The 22712-nt window shown below is 47.2% G+C and overlaps 4 protein-coding genes across 5 annotated transcripts; 1 reads left to right on the top strand and 3 right to left on the bottom strand.

Moving 5' to 3' along the window:
- Window positions 1-290: 290 nt before the first annotated feature.
- LOC117864663 (phospholipase A1 EG1, chloroplastic/mitochondrial) lies at window positions 291-1652 on the bottom strand. The gene has a single exon (XM_034748781.2). The coding sequence runs from the start codon at window positions 1650-1652 to the stop codon at window positions 291-293; it is 1362 nt and encodes a 453-aa protein (XP_034604672.2).
- A 1155-nt stretch (window positions 1653-2807) lies between these two features.
- On the bottom strand, window positions 2808-6119 carry LOC117862680 (ER lumen protein-retaining receptor). The gene is made up of 6 exons (XM_034746180.2): window positions 5868-6119; window positions 4621-4886; window positions 4390-4505; window positions 3406-3479; window positions 3254-3317; window positions 2808-3146 (listed from the first exon to the last, which is right to left on the bottom strand). Exons 1-6 carry the CDS (start codon window positions 5956-5958, stop codon window positions 3110-3112), a joined length of 648 nt encoding a protein of 215 aa, XP_034602071.1. The 5' UTR covers window positions 5959-6119; the 3' UTR covers window positions 2808-3109.
- A 711-nt stretch (window positions 6120-6830) lies between these two features.
- LOC117862679 (uncharacterized) lies at window positions 6831-10736 on the top strand. The gene is made up of 9 exons (XM_034746179.2): window positions 6831-7247; window positions 7370-7462; window positions 8236-8340; window positions 8613-8765; window positions 9278-9376; window positions 9462-9590; window positions 9939-10118; window positions 10216-10332; window positions 10419-10736. The coding sequence occupies exons 1-9, from the start codon at window positions 6948-6950 to the stop codon at window positions 10581-10583; spliced, it is 1341 nt and encodes a 446-aa protein (XP_034602070.1). The 5' UTR covers window positions 6831-6947; the 3' UTR covers window positions 10584-10736.
- A 1331-nt stretch (window positions 10737-12067) lies between these two features.
- On the bottom strand, window positions 12068-16539 carry LOC117862678 (uncharacterized). Of its 2 annotated transcripts, none has more exons than XM_034746177.2 (2): window positions 16354-16539; window positions 12068-14649 (listed from the first exon to the last, which is right to left on the bottom strand). In XM_034746177.2, exon 2 carries the CDS (start codon window positions 14585-14587, stop codon window positions 12623-12625), a length of 1965 nt encoding a protein of 654 aa, XP_034602068.1. In that variant the 5' UTR covers window positions 14588-14649; window positions 16354-16539; the 3' UTR covers window positions 12068-12622. The 2 variants fall into 2 exon arrangements, with proteins under 2 accessions (XP_034602068.1, XP_034602069.1); XM_034746178.2 differs by having other exon boundaries at window positions 12068-14654.
- Between the last annotated feature and the right edge of the window lie 6173 nt (window positions 16540-22712).

A 22712-nucleotide genomic window follows, 5' to 3' on the forward strand; every position in this document is an offset into this window, starting at 1 on the left:
AAGAGTGAAAATACTGTAATAAAACACTCTCAATATCCTCAATGGACAAACATCGTGGGACGGGTTCTTCCGCCGAGGCCGAGATCATCCGTGATATTTCGGCTCAGCCTCGCAGAAGTGTGCGATTAATATGCTTGCTATCTGTCGTAATGGAAATGGGGTAAAACCTCTCTTCGAAAAATATGCTTGCTATCTGCAAAATGGTTGCAGCGACGATCATGCATGCATATCACCTTATTTAGCGTCCACAACTAGAGTACCCGCCATATTTTTGACCTTTTGGGCTTCAACTAATAGCTAAGATTCGAGAAAAGAGTAATAAGAAGAGGGTTAACAAGTGGCCAATGGTGCAAGGAGCCGAAGAGGAACAGGAGGAAGCCTAGCGCTGTGAGTTGAAGCCGATCACCAGGCCGCGCAGCTGCAGCGGCGGCTCCTGGCGCTCGGTCGCCACCGCGGCGGCGCGCCGTCGTGAGACGACGACGACGGCGAGCGCCGTGTCCCTGCCCGTCTCGGCCTCCGCTCCCTGTAACGAGGCAGCTGACGTACGCCCCGAGGTCGTGCACGCTCCCCAGGTCGCGGAGGCTGGCGAAGTCGAGCGCGAGCTCGACGCCGACGTGCACGTAGCAGGCGCCGCCGGCCCAGCCGCCGAGGAGCTCCCCGGTGCGCTCGTTGAGGAGGGCGCCGGGGACGCAGGTCACCGGGTCGCGCACGTTGGCGACGCGCAGCGCCTTGACGCCGAGCGCGTCGCAGCGCGCCTTGAAGGCGGCGTTTCCGACGCGGGGCCCGCCGAAGGAGAAGACGGAGACGGGGATCCGGCGGCCACCGCGGCCGCGGCGGTTGAGGCCGAGCTCGGCGAGGTCGTAGCCGAGGAGCAGCGCGAGGGCGGCGCCCATGCTGTGGCCGGCGAGGGTGACGCTGACGTCCTCGCCGTCGTCCCCGGCGCGTGACGCGAGGAGGCGGGACACCTCGCCGAGCAGCTGCTCCCGGCAGCTCCTCCCGGTGCGGCCGTCCGATGCCGGCGAGGTGTAGAGGTTGAGGAAGCCCGACTCGACCTTGACGTCGGGGCGCGGGCGGCGCGCGTCCAGGCGCGCCGGGCGGAGCAGGCTCATGAGGTTGGCCGTCCACTCCGCCGGCGTCACCGTGCCGCGGAACGAGACGAGCACGTCACGCCGCCCGAGCCGCCGGGTCATCTCGTCGGTGGACACCGCGACGTAGCCGACCCATGCGCCCGCGGCCTGCAGGGGAGTGGCGGCGCCAGGCACCGGCACGGCCACGTCCGGCGCCGCGTAGATGTACTTCGTCACCTCGTACCCCGCGCCGCCGCTGGCCTCCTCGAGCAACCGCTGCTTGCGGTACTTGCAGCGCATGTACCCCGCCGACGCGCGGTCCATGTCGAGCGCGTCGTAGCAGGCGCCGACGAGGCCCCCATACCGCGCCACCTCGTCGCGCAGCACCGGGTGCAGCGGCTGCAGCAGGCCATCCCAGTCGCCGGAGCCCTGGACCTGCCTCCACATGGCGGCGACCGGGGCCGTTGTGCTAGGCGTCGGCGTCGTCGTCGGCGGCGGCGCGGCGAGTCGTCGTGGGTTGGGACGGCGGGGGCTCGTGGCCAGCTGCAGGGTGCAGCGCGGGCGGAGCGTGGCAGTGAAAGCCATTGATCGTCTGTTATTTTTTTCCCTCCTCGCTTTGAGCTGGTTGGTTGATCGCCTCCTGTCCATGCATGCGGAATGCCTAGTCCGTAGTACAATATATATATCCACCAATTCACCACACGCTAGTGCTTCTTGCCTTCTTGTGTGTGTGCGGAGAGCGCCATGACGCACAGATAAAACTGCCACTACTGCCGCTTCACACCGCCATGGATGGATGGATGGAAGGAAGGAGGAAGAAAGGTGGTGGGCAGAACCCTCATTCTAGGGCGTGCACGCTGGCGAGCTGCGGTCAGCGTGGCGACGGGTACACGTGGAGCAAATTCTAGCCTCCAAATAAAAGGCCTCGTCAGAGGGAGGGGACGTGCGCACTGCTGCACCATTTGCGCGCGCGTGTGTGGCCATGTCTATTTTAGGGTTTGCGCTTCCTTGAAACGGAACACAGCACACGTGGGAAAATGTATATGATCAGGACGGGAGATGATGGTGACCTATAGCTGATGAGGCGATCAGCTAGCCAACGCGACAAGTTGGCCAAAAAGGAATGAGCCGGGAATGGAAGGAAGGCAGCCCTTCAACTGCTTGCAAATATTTTTTAGACTTCCAAAATCCAAAGGAATATGGAGCATGGAGTTTGGGAATTTCTGGTGATCAGTAACTTTCTGTACCCCGACAGCAATGCCAACGCTATTATTCCCAGTTTTTGACTTGCTGAAGAATATTGCGAGCTTTCGAACTCTTGGAAAGCCTGTTTAGAACGAGCAATATATGAGACTGTTCAGCAACTAATTATTTTCAACAAGAATTTTCTGTGTTCAACAAGAACTAATTATGTTCGTTTCTCCTACCTTAGCAAGTTAATTTCCATGTTAACTTATCCGTTGCCTGAATTCAGTGACATGCCTTATGTTGCTAATTCAGTTCAGTAGAGTACTGTACTGCCTTGTGTTGCTAATCCTGGTGTTAGGTGGCTTTTCTGTGTTCTGAACTCTAACTGCAGCTTTGTTCAGAAACAAACAAATAAATAAAAACTAATATTAAAAATGCCAGATTTTCATTTGGGTTGCGTAATTGACCAAATCTTGCTCTTCTCTGGAATAAATATTACGCAGATGATGTAGTACATGTACTCCTAGAGTCTAACACGGTAAAAAGAGAAACTGCTCGAAATAGTAGCGCAATTTCAAAAGGTCAATGCCTTCACAACCAGCCAAACGCAAAGTATATCTATCGACTATTCATCTCCATGATGCAGCCAGTTTTTCTCCATTTCATGTACAGTATATTCTATATGTTTCCCAAATGCTAAACATACATGACTATAATCTCTAGGCCCAGAAATGCAATTGTTCCAGTTGACAAATTAACATCACCCTTGTTGTAGACGGTAGACCTCACTCATGTACATAGTATATTCTGGATCATACAATGCCAACAAAAATAACGATTGAGCAATTGAGCGGTCAAGCTGGTAGAGTGAGCTTAACGTTGTTCTTCCAACTGCAAAATTTGTAACATATATATTGTCACAGAAGGTTCTTGTCACATTGTTACATGAGCATTTAGTAATGAGATATGAATGTTTTAAGAACAGAATAGCTATTTACCTGTTGAGGTAATAATAAAAGAAATCTGCATACAATAATGTCTGCACAAATCCTGATATCCAAGCTGATAATATTAACAATAAGACAAATATTAGATACCCTTTCAATATGGTGGAGCTGAAATAAAACAACCCAATACATAGAGGCCATACTTATCCAATGTACATAATGTGGTTCAGTGAAGTAGCGGTAAATCCAGTTGAGAATGTATAATGATCGGTACGCGCTGCATCATAACAGTGAATACATAAATAAAATAGTTACCCTTCCTAACAATAAAAACAGAAAGCATTTCTTAAAAAATGAAAACAGAAAGTACATATCAAATCTGACAGAACAATTGAAGGATATGTATGTATCTGTTCTGACAAATGTCAGTTCAAGTCTCATCATAAACCTTGTCTAAGGAAGATAATCCGAGTGAAGATACAAATGCCAGAACTACTCTAATTTATCTCATCTGTTCTCTAAACAAATTCTGTGAAACTGAATTGTTATTGATAGAGCCATTGTACCATATTGATACAATAGTGCTGAATTTTAGGATTTCATCTGACTGGAACCAAATCAATTCTGACACACTGCTGAAACATGAACCGAGGTGCCAAGAGTATACAGCATCACCATTAGATAGAGCCAAGATAGCTCATAGCATAATAATCTTGTTCCACTAGATGACTCAAACAAGAAAAAGCATATTACCATGCTCATTTTTTATACTTTACAAGTAATATATTATTGCAGATCTAGGGAAGAATTAAAACATAAAACTAGCATGAGAAAGGGGTAAGCAAACGATTCTAACATAATGAATTAATGCCACAAAGTGTTCACTGATTGACCATGCCAAAATTAAACCTAAAAGAAAACATTAAGTTAACCGATATAGATAAAAATTACTACACAGCACTGAATTTATATGGGAAAGGAATAATGCCATGCAACGCTTTTGCGTTCATCACTGAAACATGGGCCATACTACAAATACTACTAGGGCCAAAATATAAAAGTTGGGGTTATAAGCACTTCATATATGCGTGCCACTGTAAGAACTAAGAAGTCATATTTCTGATAAATCATGCAAAATAAGTTAAAGCTTTGTTTGGACAGAAGAATCATACAAAAATAAGCCTTACCCAAGGAAAAATACATATTGCCCAGTTAAATTGTCGATGTTTCTTGTACGCTGCAGTAGCACAAGTTGAGGAAGAATTGCAACAGCCTCCAGATAAATGGAAAACGTCCACATTACCTAATTGGATCCCCAGAAAAGAGCCCAGTCACTAGTTATAGAAGTACCAACTCTATATATAGTACTATGTATGAAAGATTATATATGGTTCAGGAAATTTTGTTCGATAAAATACCTCCTTGAAAGTGAACTGCTCATGGATGAGCAAGGCCAATATAAGACAGGGTAGAACAAGAAACTGATGGCGGAAAGTGTCATGATCCTTGTCATATGATCTGCGGACCAATTTGTGGCGCCTCATATACCAAACAATTGAGAATGAGCTACTTAGGAAAATCAGCTTCATGACTGTATTGTACAGGGATATAAAATCCGTAAACATGTCCAAGTAGCGAGTGGCAAAAACAAGTGCATATAACTCTTGCGTCTTCAAGGAAACACCTACGGAACAAAATTCGAGTTTATTCATGATACGTCTTAAATAAGCAATATAACAATACTTATCCATTAGACCATACAACAATATAATAGTTGAATGGTGGCAGACTTGCCAGTAACCACTAAAAAGGGAATAGTTCTGGAGAGGGGATTCTTAGAAGTTACTAGAAGTCCATTTGAAATTCCCTAACATCTGTGCAAGGTGGATGCATTCGATTAAATTATGCAAGAACCAAAGCAATTGCAAACAGACCATAGCCATAAGAATTCAACTTGTCATACCAACTGAATTGAGAAAAAAAAAACATCTTCTACTCCTAGAATGCACCAACATAATACATTCCAAAAGGTTCCCAATGCCGTGACAAGCCAGCGGACCAATGTGCACCAATTTATCAGAATAAGATACAGAACACAGAACAGCATTTCCTCCAATTGCAAGTCTCAAAACTATCTAGCTACCGAGTTCGAAATTTAACCACACAGCTGAGTTGCCAAACTGATGAAATCTTATGAGAGGACTTGAGGCCATATGCTATGCGAACGCTGCAAGTCTGTAACTCGAGGGAAACGTGATGCCACCATTCCTCCCTAATACCTGGGACTAAGTACATAGTACTAAAGAATCTCCAGAAACAGGGAGAAAATACACCAACTCAAAGTTTTTCCCCCACTCCATCCTGCTCCAATTGCACTCCACAGCCATGGCTGCCTTGTGGATTTCCACCACAAAAGGACCTAAACCCTCAAAATCCATCAAAACAACGACAAGCCATGGCCTCACAATCTCAGCATTTCCCTGCCTCATACCCCTCTAAGATCCAGAACCGTACCTAAAATTAAATATCTCGCCAAGCCACGCCAAGAGTAACCTTTCTTGAGCTGGAAGCGGGCAGCCTATTCCACGATTCTGAATAGGAACGATACGAAAGGCCGAGGAACTTGGCGAGGCAGATGCATTATCGTGGGTGGCAGGGCTCTCACCGGCGCAGGACTTGATGGTGTGGATCTTGAGCAGGAGGACGAGGACGCTCATGAGGTGCGTCATGTCCCCGGCGAGCCTGAAGGCGTTCATCTCGCCGGCTTTCCTGGAATCAGCACGCCTCCGTCTCGTCTCCCCCCTCCCGCCGGCGTCTCGGGCGTGTGAGCCGCCGCCTACCGATCCGCGCCGCGCACGTGGGGATTCCCGGGAGGTGGGGGAGAGATGGCGGGCAGAGTGGGGAGGACGGGAGGTACCGCCGCGCGGGGATGGACAGGGTCGTGACTGCGCGTTCTCAGCCGTCGGATCAAACCGCGGCGGTCGATAGATGTGGAATACGTTTTGGGCGATTTTGAGCGAATTTGAATGTAGAAATATGCAATTTGCCGTGATCAACAAAGTTCCTTTTGCATTCGATTGAGTTTTTTTTACATCTTTCAAATTTTTATATTAGGTGCATTGAATTGCACGATGTCATTTTCTGTACATAATCTTATAACAACATGTTGATAAATGGTAGGCGTCATAACTCACACTTGTTAATAAAAATGTATATATATGATTTCAAATTTTCAATAGAAACGTATATATGATTGTTTAAGGCTTGTATAGTTGTATTGATATGGAAGTATCTCAACTAAGACAGTGCTATATTAATGGCTTGTTTGGTTTGTAGAATTGCTCAGTCCAGGTTGAGTTGATCTGAGCTGAGTTGGAATAAGGTCGACCGGTAGTTTAGATTTTATTATGTTTTTAAGAAAAAGATTTAAAGGATTCACCGAGCCGATATATTTCTAAAAATTCAAAAACTGAAATAAGATCATAAAGCCATTCTTCGAATTACAGAAACATTTTGCTTGTAAGTTAAAACCAAATTATCGGTGCCGTTTACCTGTGCTTTTAGCAGAAGAACTAGAAGAAAAGAACGAAAAAAAAACGCCGGCCGCTGCGCACCTGCCGGTCACCCGTCGGGCGGCCTCGATCCCGAGAAAGAGACCGGCCGTCACCGCCCCCCACTTCGCCCATCTGGTCAGAGTCCCCTCTCCTAAACCCCGGCAGCTAGCACCGCCGCCGCCGCCGGCGACATGGCCGACGGCGCCACGCCCAGGCGCAAAACCGTGCCGGACTGGCTCAACAGCCCGATCTGGTCCGCGCCTCCCCCGGCCCCGCGCAGCCGCTCCCCTCCCCGCGCGGCGCCCTCCCCGCCCCAGCCGCCGCCGTCCCCCCTGCCCCCTCCCCAACCGCCCCGGGATCCGGTCCCCACCCCTCCTCCGAACGCCCCGCGCGACGGTGGCGGCGCCGGCTCAGACGACGACGGCGACGGCGAAGGCGCGGGCGCGGCCGGCCCGTCGCGGGCCCACCTCGTCGCGGAGTTCAAAGTCGCGGTGAGTGCTCGCGCTCTCGGCGATCGGGATCGGATTCTTACTGGTTGTTGAGTTGGGGAGCGGTTTGGGCTCACCTCGCTTGTTCGTGTTCTTGCGCTTCGCCCCTCGATCCATCGCTGCAGCTGGAGAGGAAGGTGGTGGATCTGGCGGAGCTGCGGAGGCTCGCGTGCCAGGGCGTCCCCGACGCCGCCGGGTTGCGGCCAGTCGTCTGGAAGGTCCGGAAATCCCCCTTATGCTCTTCTCTGTTCACTGTTCTATCACTCACGCAGCCGTATGCTAGAGAAATGGCATTGCATATGTTGCGGATCCTGTTGATGGCCCTGTACTAGTAGGTTGTCGATGTTGATTCTAGAATGGTCTTGCATGCTTTGACTCAGCTCAGTCCGTACTGGATAGTCTGGCAATTTTTCTCTGTTACTCTTTTGAAGGTTCATGCTGTACATGAATGCCAATTACAGACACGGGACACCCCACCCTATTTTCTATGCTTAGCATTACTGAAGAAATGATCTGCACCCTGGTTTGGAGCAATTTACATGCATTTTTTTCCTCTGAGGTACAGTCAACACCTGATGAAGGGTAGAGTAGAAACTAAAACTATAACAGGATACTTTTAGCACCTAAGTGATACTGAGAATATAACATATTCCTTCTGTGTCTATGATGTCTATTTGAACCCAATGTTCTCAGGATTATCGACATTATTCTGAAATAGATGAGAATCCAGAGTTGCTTGTTAGTTTGGCATTATATTCCATTGCATGTATTAGTTCGGATTGGTGCCATTATGGCTTTGACTTCTGTGATGCATATCTTCTGTATGTGATTGGATTCAAACTTAAAAGAAATTGGAAACAGCATTTAGCTAAACTAGATATCAATGTACAATTTTTCTGGCCTGGTAGGGTGGTGGCTAGTTATGGCCTTTACAAATTTTCTTATTGCTCTGTACACTACAAATTTATTTGACTTTTTTGATAGTTAGCAGCTTCTCTTGGGATACTTGCCCACTGATCATGCTCTATGGCCTTATGAACTGGAGAAAAAGCGTTCCCAGTACAGTGCTTTCAAAGATGAGCTTCTGGTTAATCCTGTAAGTTCTTCATCCATATAGTCTCACAAGTTGTTTACTATTGTAATTTGCAAATGCATACCTATATAATTTGTATAAGGAAAGACCTGTCTCAGTTATTGGCAACAAAGGTTAGATTTCACAAGAGCAGTAAAATATTACAGTTTTGCATGTTAGACAAATCAATCATGCATATGAGCAGTATTTTACAGTACTGGAGATTTGTTGATTTATCTTTTATTGTTTTGCTCCATTTAATCACCTGTGTAATAATTCATTTTTGTTGTGGTCAGTCAGAAGTTACTCGAAGAATGGAGGAAATGACTGTTTCCAAAAGGGAGGACCATAATGCTGAAGGAACTGGTGTGCTGCCAAGGGCCGAGATTGTTCAAGATGAGCATCCTTTAAGCCTTGGGAAAACTAGTGTTTGGAATCAATACTTCCAGGTATGAAAACTAATAATTACTTGCTGTTGGGTGCTTTCAAATTTGTATTACATGTTACGCTTTGTAGTGTGGACTCTGAAGTACCATCATTTGTATTTTTCAATAGCAATGGCTCATGGTGACCAGACTATTTTTGTCATGTGCTCATATGCCCATAATTTCAATGTTCAGAGTATATCATATATGGTTTTCTGCAATGTGAACCAACTTCATGACTATCCTAACTTTTTATTTATTTGTAATGCTGCAACTTCTTTCTAAAATATGCCTAGCTGAGCCCATCTTCCATTAGAACGGCCTAACTAACAGTTTTAACTCTGGACTTGAAAATTTTAATCCTCATGAACTTAATAGGTACATCCGTACTTGAATTGCTAGCTGTTTTTCTTAGTATACATTGCTACTGTTTTGCTGTTCAGTATTGAATGACCTCCATTTGTTTGTACTGTTAGTCAAGTTTTGTTGTGAATATCTGCAATTGAACTAAAAATAGTGACTATTGAATACTTCAGGAATCTGAAATCATAGAGCAGATTGATAGAGATGTTAAGCGTACTCATCCTGAGATGGAATTTTTCAACGGGGACTCTTCAGATTCCTTGTCTAACCAGGTAGGCGTATCCTCTGACATGAGATCACCTTTTCGTTGTCATTTGCGTTGTTTTCTATTCCCATTGTGAAGTGTTCTGTTTTCAGGAGTCACTGAGGCGTATACTTACCATCTTTGCAAAATTAAATCCGGGTATAAGATATGTACAAGGAATGAATGAGGTTTTGGCACCTCTCTACTATGTTTTCAAGAATGATCCAGATGAAGGCCATGCTGTGAGTGTCCTTATGTCACTGCATACTTACACATAGAAACAAGAAAATGTGGTCATGCTTTCTGCTGATTGTGCTGATGAAACAATCGTTGATGACATTAATTCTGTTGTGATATTTTCTGGCCTTAAGCTCCCATAATGGGTTAGACATTATTTTCTTAAATTCAATTTTCTGAAATATAATAAAACTGCCTCCAAATGTTTATTCAGCTTCTGAAACATGTCAAGGCAAAAATAGTTTCAGTTGATGGCTACGACTCTCATAGCATTGACCTTGCACGTTGTATGATATTATGCATAAGTATAACAGGCTGATGACCAGATGCACCTTATTTTTACTTGTGAACAGGCTTCAGCAGAGGCAGATGCGTTTTTCTGTTTTGTTGAGCTGCTTAGCGGGTTCCGAGATAACTTCTGCAAGCAACTTGACAACAGCGTGGTTGGTATACGCTCCACAATCACTAGACTGTCACAGCTTCTGAAAAGGCACGATGAGGAGCTCTGGCGGCATTTAGAGGTCGTAACCAAGGTATGTATTTGAATCCCGAAGAACCCTTTTCTCATGATAAAGCATACAGAATACATATACATCTGTTCCCAGGCTAAAGGTTGTCTCTGTGTTCCAGGTTAATCCTCAGTTCTATGCATTCAGATGGATCACATTGCTGTTAACACAGGAGTTCAAGTTCCGTGATTGCCTCCACCTGTGGGACACTATACTGGGTGACCCCGAGGGGCCTCAGGTCAGGGAACTACCATCTCCAATTACATGCCGCACGGTGCATTCTGACACATGCTAGACTAAACTCCTCCCTTGCCCCGGATGCAGGCTACCTTGTTGCGGATCTGCTGTGCGATGCTGATCCTCGTCCGGAGGCGGCTCCTGGCGGGCGATTTCACCGCAAACCTCAAGCTCCTCCAGAGCTACCCGCCCACAAACATCGACCACCTGCTGCACATCGCTAACAAGCTGAGAGGGCCGCTCCCTTACTGATCATGTTTTGGTCACACTTCTTCGGATGTTTTGATGCCAGTTCATACGATCCAAAAGATGACACGTTAGAAGATTTGTAAATGGACTTCCCCTGGGTGCTGGGTGGTGGTTGATTTGAAATTGAGCGCACTGGTTCCCGTGCCGTGTTGGTTCGATTCGATGCCCTTTGGATCTTGGCCGCTGTTTGTCGAGTAGAGGGTTTGGCTGACTGAACACGAACACGAGTGCTTGCACGCACGTCGCACCACCACTAAGCCCGTTCAGGCCTCAAAGGTAAGCGTGGTTTCAGCGATAAAGTGAAATACTCTCTCCGTTCCAAATTATAGGTCCAAATTATAGGTCGTTTTGACTTTATTAGATTCGTAAACTTTGTTATGCACTTAGATATACCCTATGTCTATATGCATAATAATATCTATGTATCTAAAAAAGCCAAAACGACCTATAATTTGGAACGGAGGGAGTAGCATTTTTTGCCATCGGGCTGCGCAGTCTGTCAATTTCTTTTTCTTTTGAGGTATTATATAAATTTCTTGGCCTGCAAAGCCGCGGAGAACGCTGAAACGTTATACGTACGAGTTTCAGTAGAAACAGCGTTTTATTTCTGTATACAGAGGGAGTACTACGCTGGGACCTCACGTTGTATGTGTTGGTAATTGGTTGTGGTAACCACAAATTTCGCTTTATCCGTGTCAACCTAGCTTGTTTCGAGTAAAAATTTGCTGAAATTTGGATGGATGGTGGTTTAATTTCCTTAGGAAAAAAATTCCCTACCTTGCCAAACTGCATGTTTGATTCCTCGTAAACGAGTGATTCATTGAACTTCAGACTTCCTAATGCCTGCATAGCTAATATCGTATGGAAGAATGAAGGGTCATGAAGAATGAAGGGTCATGCTTGAGATAGTCATTAAACGGATTGACATTTGGATTGAAATGAGACAAAATTTTCAAATTTGGAAATAACCCTATCAAAATAGAATGAATATGAGAGTTAATCAGGTAACCAATTAGATCTATAACTTATTCACTAAAGATGTAGTTTCGTGATACAACGCCTTAAATCTGCACCATAGTAGCCAATCTCTTAGTATAATATCACCATCTTGGGGTCTAGCTGGGGTGACTGCAGGGGTGGATCCAATATGGGGACTGGAGTCTCCCTACCCTCATGGATGAAGAGGAAGAAGAAAACGATGAAGAAGAGGACCCCATGAGATCCTGGATCAGTGAAAAAGAAAGATTAAAAACTCGTTTCCATTGCCGAGTGCGTGCCTGCATTTGTTGTTAAAGCTAGCTTTAAAATGGAAACAAAGATCCTGGCGAAGTATCAAACACATGGAGATACATAGCACAGCTGAAAATTCCAAATGTTTTCCTTTTTTGGGGTTCTGCGTAGGCAGACCCGGAAACCATAAGCGTGTGATCAAATGCCAAAAGTACCCATCGATGCACAGAGATCACAATTGCAACAAGAATAGCCACTTGCCAGATAAAAGACTATTATCATAGGACGACAAAATACAAAAATGTGGTCAGGCAAAATAATGCTCACTTCAATAACAGGTCTCACGATGTAACAAATATTTCTATCTTAGTTGATAAACAAAAACCCATGTGATTCTCTACATTTTTACTCAGCCAGGCCGAACCATATCACTACACCATTGCATATTGCAAGGCAATATTCCAATGGCTTCCAACAAGCATAGACAACCCAGGAGCCAGCCGAAACAAAACCCATGCGTACCACTGCTAAAAAAGGCCAATCATTAGTCCATCAACAGTAGATGAGCTTCAATGGCATATCCTCCTCTCCGGCTGCCCCAAACTTGATTGCTACTAAGCAAAACGACAACGCTGGCAGGATAAATTAGAGTTGTCACAGCTCCAGAACAAAATTATTCTCACCACTCTGGTGGGGTAAGAGGTTCATCATGCAAAACCTCTGGCACAGGCCACCAGCTGCAATGCTCGGTATATAAATATTTCCATAGAGACAATCTTCCTTGCAAAATGTACTTAGGTGAGGCAATGACACTACTCCCCGCTTTTCTTGCTCCGGAAATTCTCCCTCATTGCGGCAACCTTTTTCTTGCACTGGACTACAGTCTTACCCGGGACAGCAGCAGCCACACGCTCCCATCTTTGGCTTGCATCCTTAGGAAAAGCCTTCAAAGCTTGGACGAGAGCCAGAACTTGCGTCTCTGACCAGGCCTCTGGATCAGTCACAGAAGGTGCAGCATCTGGAACAGGATCAGCAGCTGCTTTCCCATTGGCTGGCTGGCTGCTAGCAGGCTGTGCCGCCGTCTTGGATGAAGCAGTCCCAGCTCCATCAGTTGACGAACTAACTGTTTCATCTCTGGTTGAAAGTGGTGAAGCAATGGTTTGGGCTGGTTTGCGCTTCTCAAGGAAAGAGTCAAAAGCTTTTGTTGAATCTGGCTTCTGCAGAAGAACAGTCTTTGTGGCCTTGAGAATCTCTTCAACAGATCTGCCTGTCCCAATAAACTCAGAAACAACCTCCCATCTACGTGAAGTTCCCTTAGGATACTTCTGGATTGCCTTCCTAAGCAATTCAACCTCTTCCTTTCCCCATGGTCTCTCTTTTTTCTCATAGCTGTTCAATAAGCTGCTGCCTTGTGTCACTTTTCCTCCTGTAGAGTTGGATTTTGGAGCAGAACCCTCCACACCGTTTGCATCACTTTTCTTTGCTTCCTTTGAGGAACTTTCTTTATTAAGTGCACTGCTCAGTAACTTGGCCTTTTCAGCTGCATCCTTACCCTCCATACTGTCACAGAGTTTCTTGAGCTGCTCCATATCAAGTGAGGCACATGCTGTTTCGACATCTTCATCTGACAGACCAAAGTTGCTCTCTGCAACTACAGGTGCTGCAAGAGTGCGCAGACGGGTTTTCTCTTTGCGCAGCAGCTTCTTCTCTTTCTCCTTCAACTTCTTCTGATTGAGTGCAGCTTCCGCAGCTTTCTTAGCCTCCTCTTCTTTCCTTTTCCTTTCCTCTTCAGCAGCTCTTGCTGCTTCCTCCTCCTGCTGTTTCTTTGCCAAATACTTTGCCTCCTTTCTTCTCTGCTTCTCAGCCTTCTCCTCATCCTTCCTCCTCTGGATCCTTGGGTCTTTCTTGTAAGCATTGTCAACAAGAGTACGCACTCGTGCATACTCAGCCTTTTTGGCCTTCTCTTGTAGTTTGGCGTTCTGCCTCTCCATCCACCTCTTATGTTCACGAGATTCAGCTTGCTCCAAATCATATTCATCATCATCTGGAAATTCCCTCCAACTCTTGAAGTTGTACCAGAAATTGTAGAACTTGTCAACTTCCTGTACAGGAGTAGCATCATCTCCAAGAGAAGGAATAGGCTGGGTAACAGACCAGCGTCCGTTTCTCATGAAGGCTGGGCCAAAAACCTTGAAGAAGTCCTGTGGGGCACAGTCTGTCGGGACATCATCATCAAACTCATCTGTTGAGTCGTAAATCCTCCTCTTAGTCGGGTCTATGAGGACTTCATAGGCCTCCTGAATGGCCTTGAAATTGCTCTCTATCTCATCCTTTTTTGCTTGCTTTGCCTCCTCTGTTGTCTCTGCAAGAATCAGAGCAGCCTGCTTATCTGGATGATGTTTGAGGGCCATATCACGGTAACTCTTCCGAATCTGATCTTCAGTGGCCAAGAACCTCAAGTGTCCTAACCCAAGCAATGCATAGTGATCCTGTTGTTGACTGCCAGAAGACTTCTTCTTCCCTTTGCTGCTAAAGGTATCAGAGGCAGTATTAAAATCTTGGCTCTTGTCATCTGATGAAACGCTGCGATCATCAGTTTCTGTGTCTTCTTGCTCCCCAAGACCAAGAAGCTTCATTGCCGCAGCATGGAATGAATGACCAGCAGGTTCATATTTCAAAGCTTTCATGGGCAGGCAGTTGGATGAAACATACAAAGGCACCCCATCTACGATCTCCTGGGAGTAAGTGATCAGAAGACAACTCTTCTGGGGCTCCATATGAGCGACAATGTCGAGTTCTTTAACAGAACTCCTGAGTCAAGACAAACAACTGATACAACCTGCACTGGTTACAAAAAAAAATCAGGTCAAAACAGAAAACAGCATCAAACTGTACAACAATGAATGTAAGTAATCAATGTAGCCAAATTATGCACAGATACACAAACAAGAAACTACATACCATCACTTGAATGGCAATACATAAAGCTTGGCATGCCATCTACTATCTAGTGAAGAAAAGGGTGGCAGGGGTATAACAAGGATCAATTAATGCATACATCTTGATAGCTAAAACCCTCTGCATGCTACTACTTTCTGTATCATAAGGTTTAAATAAGGTAAACCATCACACCCATCTACTCCTACAAGCTTGCAAGCCCACTTGTTGTCATTGGAACATGTAAAGCTGGCACATTTCAACAAATAGAGCCCCTTTTTTTTAATTTGCAAGGCTACAGAACCCGCAATTGTTCAACATGCATGCATGAACCCTTCTGTGCCTCATTGGAATATGTAACCTAGGACATTTGAACAAATGAAGTCCCTTTTCCATATTGCAAGGCTACAAAATCATAATACTTCAGTGCCGGCTGAAACCCTGGGGTAAGTGTGGAAGGGCATTTGAACAAATGACCCTTTTGTTCAATTTGCAAGGCAGAACCTATAATTCTGCAATAAAGAGTGGACTGTTCTGACTTACATGCAACAGGTAAATACTCCTACTACACGACCTCGGATCAATGTTAGCAATAAAATACTATGCACCCAATCTAGAACGTGTTATGCAACCTATCCTAATCCTAAAAACGAGGCTAACAAGGAACAGGGTTGGTCCGTTACAGGTCTGTTTGGATTGTTTACGCAACTGACCAAGCTACGATAACCTATCCTAATCCTAAAGAGGAGGCTAACAAGGAACAGGGTTGGCCCGTTACGGGTCTGTTTGGATTGTTTCCATAACTGACCAAGCTACGATCAAGCGTGCAACAACTGCAGCAGATGATTTGTCCGCTGCACTTTTGGCAAACAAAAGATGAAGTTGCCTAAAGTCTTGCAGCACGCCAACTCTTTGTCAGAAACAAAACGGCTGCCTAAACAATTGCGGCTCACCACACTGCTGCCTAAAACAATTGCGGCACACCGAAGCTTAGCGCGGTGAGCTGCGGCTGCCATACAAACACAGCAGCTCCTGCTGATACACCACCCACTGGTTCATATCCACATTAATTGCCACAAAATAACAAAAAAACAAATCCTAAGTGGAGCAAGTACCATAAATTCCCTACAGGCTAACAAGGAACAGAGTTGGCCCGTTACGGGTCTTTCAATTGTTTCTGTAACTGACCAAGCTATGATCGAGCGTGCCGCAACTGCTGCGAATGATTTGTCCACCACACTTTTGGCAAGTAATGGATGGAGTTGCCTAACGTTTTGTGGTACGCCAAATCTTTCAGAAACAAAACGGCTGCCTAAACAATTGCGGCACGCCGAACCTTAACGATGTGAGCTGCAGCTGCCATCCAAACACAGCACCTCCAGCTGATACACCACCCACTGCTTCATATCCACATTAATTCCCACAAAATAATAACAAAAAGGTAAATCCCAGGTGGAGCGAGTACCATAAATTCCCTACGCGTCGACTTAAAAGCACTAATCAGGCGGCGCGACCCCTTCCTCGCGAGAAATCGCAAGAAAAATAGAAACTTTGAGCATGGATTGGAACAAACGAATCGAAGCAAGAGAGGTCGGGGTTTCCTTACCGATAGAAGAGAGAAGGAACCGGGCCCGGACGGATCTCGCACGCCGGCTCGACGGAAGGCGGCGGCGTGATGCTGGCCGCGGGAGAGCACGGGGACGGCGGCTGCGACGCGTAGGACCGGCCGCGGGATGAGGGCGTCGGGGTTGGAGGCGGTGATGCTCGGGGACGCGGCGGCAACCATAAAACCCTAGCAGCCGGCGATAAATAGAGGCGGAGGGAGGTGGGGACAAGGGGAGGGGAGAGATGGATTCGTTGCCGGATGCCGCACGCTTCTTCTGACCCTCACGTCTCTCTCTTGGGCTGGGCTCGGCTCGGCTGTTTTGCCACTGCTGGGCTTCGTAGGCCGCCCGAAAGGAAGGAGGGCCCAAGTGATGAGTTAAGCAGCAAGACATTCATTTTGTTTTGTCTTTATTTACCCGACTACAGTTATTTCGAGTGGTGCCGAGTAGTCGAAATTGCCACTAGCATGTCGCTAAGCATCACGGCGAAGTCGGTACAACGGTGCCTACTGAAGTTTTCATTGGAGATTGTTGGTACGCGGATCGGAGGTCGCGAAGCCGCCGAGTTTCCTGGCGATATTGCCCAACTCCTCGTGGTGAGTCGTCATGGCGGGAAATTGGCTCTCCGTGGTGGTTCCCTGGGTGCGAACCGACGACCGAAGTTTCGCGCGCCATCCGCGACACGCTTATTCAGAAGCTGAAGATGAAAGTCGTGCTTCGTGCTTGCGGCATCGAGATTGAAGATGATTAGGTTCATCAAGCTCGTTCGATGATCGCGACGAGCACCCCTACCAACTGTTAATGCTTTGTACTCAGCAACCTACCAAGGGATCCCAAATTGATGGGTTAGTGGGGGAGCGTTGAATCTGGAGCCTGATGGTAACACATGGGATGCAAGATGCAGATTTATACAGGTTCGGACCGTGAGAGTATATAGCGACCCTATGTCATATTTAGAGTCATGTATATTCCGCCCTGTGCTTGGGTATACGAGGTACGAGTGTCATGTTGTGTCTGGTTATGGTTGTGTCTGGTTATAGTTGTGGTTTGCTAATCTAGGGACTCCTACACTCCTTTATATATCGTAGAGGGTAAGGTTAGTAGTTGGTTATAACGTAGAAGTCCTAGTAGGATTAAAAAAAGTTCTGATAAAATTATAAAAGGTAATCTTATGTGGTACCTGAGTGTCTAACTCCGCAGGATTCCTGTCCTCAGTTTACCTTCAGGTGTAGAATATGCTCGGGTAGAATTTCACCCTCATTTTCTGTTGGGATACGAGGTAGGCTACACTAGCGCAAATCAAAAATTTTCTACCGCGTAAACGAGGAAAACTGACGTATAAGGATCACGGGATTACCACTCGACGCACTGATGCGAAAGATGTAGATTCGTGTCGATGCAGCGAAGTCGATCAGCGTAGTCGAACACGTAGTCGATCACGTCGACATCCAGCAGCTCCTCAGCAGCTCGTCCACGTGCAGCAAAATCGCCCTCGTGCTGCGGCTCGTCGTCGGCTCATCGTGGCTCATCAGCGGCTCGTCGTGGCTCGTCCAAGTGCTGCAAGCGCAACACCTCCAAGGTATCCACACATGCAGGGAGGAAGCGTCGCAAGCCGGACTGCTAGGTCCGCGAGTTGCAACAGGCGAGGGCGTGGGAGGCGCGGCATATGTGTTTCGCCAAAAAGGTGTAAACCCTAGGGCACCCCACCCCTCTATTTATAGAGGTTCCTAATGGGCCTCTGGGTCCGAGGCCCATTAGTACTTCTAAACCTAATCCAACTCGGATCACATCCGACTTGGGCTTCCAGCCCCTTAAGTGTGTGACCCTATGGGTTCGGATACGCATAGACATGACCCAAGTACTCCCACTCGGCCCAATAGTCGGTAGCGGCCTCTATTAAGACGTGCCAACTCCTATACGCACACAAAGATCATATCAGACGAACCGTCACAACATTATGTACATGCTATTCCCTTTGCCTCACGATATTTGGTCTAGCTTCAAGCCGATTGCTCTTTCTCGATCTTGTGATTCGAAATTCCTTTGTAGTTTAACTCTTAACCGTACGTAGCATGGCCATGCATTTTCGAATCCGATCACTCGAGGGGCCCCAGAGATATCACTCTCAATCAGAGAGGGGCAAATCCCATCTTGATTGACCATGTCTCACAGCATGCTTCTTAACAAACCCGAAAGCTACCTTTTTAACTACCCTATTACGGTGTAGCGTTTGATAGCCCCTAAGTAAGTCGATCCACATCTTGAGTACATGCGACAATATCAGGTCTAAGGACAAAGCGTACATGTTGTGTAAAGAGAGAACTACTTCTCGTGTTGGGTCAGTCCTAGCACATGTCTCCACATGTGCCCACATTATTAGTTTAACATCTCCATGTCCATGACTTGTGAAACATAGTCATCAACTAATACATGTGCTAGTCTAATATTCATGCGTGTCCTCACATGAACTCCGACTAGGGACAACTTTAGAAAAACCATACAAGTAAAGAGTTTCACATACAATTCACATAATTGCAAATCAATTCAAGTAGCCTTTAATGGATATTCAATGAACACAATATACAAATCATGGATACAAATGTAATATCATCATCTCTATGATTGCCTCTAGGGCATACCTCCAACATTTTCTATTACAAGTTCTGATCTCTGAAGCAAATTAATAGCTTTTTTATACCCTCATTTTCTTACTTAACAAATTATAGCTTTTGCTGAGTACCCTCTGTCAAATTTAGTAGCCCGGCAGTCTACCAGGAAATTACGCAAGTGGTTGATTTGTAGGTGGAGGGGATTGCGAAACCAAGAACTCGAAGGTGATCGCGAGAACACGAGGGACACGAAGGTTTTAGACAGATTCGGACCTTCGGAGAGTAATACCCTACGTCTTGTATGCTTAGTGGCTTATATTGCTTTGCGTTGGTGCGTGGTTTACAGATTGGATTCGATTGCCCTCAAGAGGCGCTCCTGGCAGCCTTATATAGGCTGACGACCTAGGGTTACAAGTCGGTTTGAATCTAATCTAGTTGGTTGTTACATAGAAGGTAATCAGAGTTGCATTACAATACGTATCCCACAATATCTGGGCTGTTTTGAATCACCGGCCTCCTTGGCGTGTACTCCAAGTATCTTCATGTCCTTAGCCTGCATGCCCTGGTCAGGCAGGCCTACTTGTCAGGTCCGGCCAATATCCTGGTTGGTGGGGACCCATGGGGTACCCATATCCCTCAAGCCCTCGAGCGATGTGTAGGCGAACATAAACTTGAGGTCATCACAGCGAAGCTTGGAATGTGGTCGGCTCAAGCTGCGATGGCATCATGGTGATGGAGAGACTACACAGTGCTCAAAAAAGAAGAAAATCTAAGCAAACATGGAGCCATACACGCAGAGCGAAGTTGAGTGCCGACTTGATGGACGTCAGGCATCCAGCAGGTCAAAGCGAAGGACATGGAGCGCGTCGCAAGACGCACTCCATAGGAGTATCCCCCGAGCATTGAAGCGATTAGTATAATCGATCCAATGATCAAAGAAGAAAAAGTTGATCCCAATAATAGGTCCAAGTGCCTGAACACAAGGATGGGCGAGGAGCCGTGGAGGCACGCCGTTGAAAACATAACGGAAAACCCGCGGACTCCGTTCAGCACGTGCGTCGCGATAACGGAAAACCCGCAGATTTCGTCGCAAGGGTTACGTCCTTCAAAAGCCCAAGGGGCGCAGATCCATTTTCATTTCCATCCGTTACAGTTCGTGTCACCGCCGCCACAATCCACATAGCACATTGCTGCCGCGCCTGCGAACCCTAGGCTACCCCGCCGCAATTTCCAATCTACTCGCGCGCACTTCGTCACCGCCGCCCAAGCTGTCGCGCCGCCGTATGCGCATCAAGACCCTTGCGGGCATTAGATCCAAATCACAAGGCTTAGAAACCGAAGAAATGGCGCAAGCGTGGATTCCAGATCCATCCTCGGTCTGCATGAAGTCAGTGATGACGGAGGAGCGTATCTAGGTGCTCGTCGATCGGGGCCTCCTCGAGCCCAAGGCTAACTGGAAGCCAACCACCGGGCAGGATTTCCCTGTGGAGGACAAGATGGAGATGGTGTTCTTCGCATCGTTTTTCAAACGCTAATTCGGGATCCCGTGTGGAGACTTCTTCCGGGGTCTTTTTCACTACTATAAGATTGAACTGGTACATTTGAATCCAAACTCCATCTTGGATATTGCAGTTTTCATTCACCTGTGTGAGGCATACTTGGCATCCCCCCGCACTTCGATCTCTGGAAATATCTGTACCAATTGAAAATTGTGTCAACCAAGGGGAAGCGGCCACGAGTGATTGGAGGTTGTGGTTTTTCTCTGCGGCCGAAGAAAGTTTAGGAGTACTTCGACCACCAGTTGAAGGAATCCAACAAGGGCTAGCATGAGGAGTGGTTCACAATAGCCAATCAGCAGCCCGAGCTCCCGCCACGTACTGGATACGGGCTAGTGACCATGCTTGAGTGGTCGATCCAGCCGACCTCAGAGGAGCAAGTGCAGGTGAAGCAGTTGCTGGAGAAGATCACTGACTTCAAGGAGCGTGGTCTGATTCTGATAATTGGAGCGGTTAGTATCAATTTCTGTCAGAGACTGACGCAGCCGATCAAGAACCGAGTCCATCCGACGTATGAGTACATAGAGCCGCTAGATCTGATCCGGGAAGTCCAGTGAAAGGTACCCAAGGAGGAAATCGTCAATCAGGTGTCCGAATTCTTTGGGGGCCTTATCAAGAACAAGAGCTGCCCCAAAGCTTATTCCCTGAAGAGGTCAGTCAACCCGGTATGACCTTAACTGTAAAGATTTATCGTTTCCATTTTGTTGTGTTGTCTTTGACTAATCTTGTTATCTGACCAGAGTGACGAATTTGAATTCTTTTGCTCGACGCCGCTTTCTGGAGGGGTCGAGCAACAACGATCCAAGGTCCGCCCGACCCATGAGTCCAACGAGCCACCTGCCGACCTTGAGTGGGAGTCTGACTCCTCCATCGGGTCGGACAAGAGCATGCTAGAAGATGTTGGTCAGGCCGCAGACGGTGCAGCGGTTGGATGTCAGACACGACATGCTGTGCAGAAGCAGCCCGCCTCCAAGTCGCAGAAGCCAAGCTTCAAGAGGAAGAATTTGGCTGGCAAGAAGGGGAAGGAGAAGGAGAAGGCTGCCCCGAGCGCAACCTCCGTGGCCAGGTCGGCCAGCTAAGCAGACGAGGAGTCCGACACGCCGAGCCCACCCTCGAAGAAGAAGAAGTCCGAGCTCCTTGAGACGACTGCGGCCGACGCGGAGCGTGTCAAGGAGGTATTGAAGGCGAAGATCCGCGGGGGAGGGGGTGTCTAGCGAGGATGCATCGGCACCACCACTGCCATTGCGCCCCAAGTTCCGAGTAAAGAAGAAGAGCACCATGTAAGTGCGGTCTGCTTATACTGTCTATCTTGTGGTTGTTGGTGCCGCATGTCTTGCTTAGATTACTTTTCGCACTGACAATATAGGACTGTCATGCTGGATGATGAGTCTGGTGCACAGCTGACTGGTTGCTCAACCCAGAACGATGGGGTGAGCGGCCGCACCGTTGATCAGTCGCTGCCTCCGTAGGCTGGGATGGATCTGAATGCTCGCGCTGGTGAAGCTGTACCAAATCCGGTGCCGCAACAAGGCGCAGCCGGCTCCGAGGTTACGGACGCTACTGCGAGCGACTCCGGGGTGGGGCGGGTGTTCAGTGAGGAAGCCAAAGTCGAGCCTCACCTGGAGGAGTTGCCCAATGATGATCCGATGCTAGAGAGGTCCACCGGGGACGCTGATGTTGGCGTGCAAAGTGGAGAAGATACTGACACCTTGAACCTCTCTGGGTCCGACCTTGCCTGGGATGCCGTGTAAGACAAGAAGGATCTTGCCAAGCTATTGCAATCGTCTTTCAAAATTTTCGAGCTGCTATTTGTAAGTATGTCGACCACCCTAGAGAACTTGTATCTGAAATCTAATTTCTTTGCAAAGCTCTGATTGTTAGGTTTGATACAGGGTCTGGCTGAGCGTGCTCATAAGAGAGCGGACGCGATCCAGCAAGACGAGCGGTATCGCCTGAAGGCAGAGTGCCTTGAGGCCGACCTCAAGAAGGCCAAATAGGACGCCGCAAAGCATGCTGGCCAACTCCGGCAAAAAGACCTAGACCATGCCTTGCAGGAGCAGATTCTTGAGGTGCACTTGAAAGGTACGTTATGCCGACCCGCCAACTCGGTTCTGTCTTTGGAGTCTTGATGTTGATGTGTGCTTATTCGAATGAGCAGATGTTGAGGCAAGGGAGTAAAGGATCAAGTGGCACCTC

The sequence above is a fragment of the Setaria viridis genome, chromosome 7 (assembly GCF_005286985.2).
Source record: "Setaria viridis chromosome 7, Setaria_viridis_v4.0, whole genome shotgun sequence".
Lineage (NCBI taxonomy): Eukaryota > Viridiplantae > Streptophyta > Magnoliopsida > Poales > Poaceae > Setaria > Setaria viridis.

What these genes read in the sequence shown, in the direction of transcription:
- LOC117864663 (XM_034748781.2), bottom strand. Translation starts at nt 1,652, where the DNA reads ATGGCTTTCACTGCCACGCTCCGCCCGCGCTGCACCCTGCAGCTGGCC.
- LOC117862680 (XM_034746180.2), bottom strand. Translation starts at nt 5,958, where the DNA reads ATGAACGCCTTCAGGCTCGCCGGGGACATGACGCACCTCATGAGCGTC. An exon ending in CACCATCAAGTCCTGCGCCG is followed by an intron (nt 4,887 to 5,867) that starts GTGAGAGCCCTG and finishes TTTGTTCCGTAG; the next exon opens with GTGTTTCCTTGAAGACGCAA. An exon ending in AGCAGTTCACTTTCAAGGAG is followed by an intron (nt 4,506 to 4,620) that starts GTATTTTATCGA and finishes GGATCCAATTAG; the next exon opens with GTAATGTGGACGTTTTCCAT.
- LOC117862679 (XM_034746179.2), top strand. Translation starts at nt 6,948, where the DNA reads ATGGCCGACGGCGCCACGCCCAGGCGCAAAACCGTGCCGGACTGGCTC. An exon ending in ATGAGCTTCTGGTTAATCCT is followed by an intron (nt 8,341 to 8,612) that starts GTAAGTTCTTCA and finishes TGTTGTGGTCAG; the next exon opens with TCAGAAGTTACTCGAAGAAT. An exon ending in TTTGGAATCAATACTTCCAG is followed by an intron (nt 8,766 to 9,277) that starts GTATGAAAACTA and finishes TGAATACTTCAG; the next exon opens with GAATCTGAAATCATAGAGCA.
- LOC117862678 (XM_034746177.2), bottom strand. Translation starts at nt 14,587, where the DNA reads ATGGAGCCCCAGAAGAGTTGTCTTCTGATCACTTACTCCCAGGAGATC.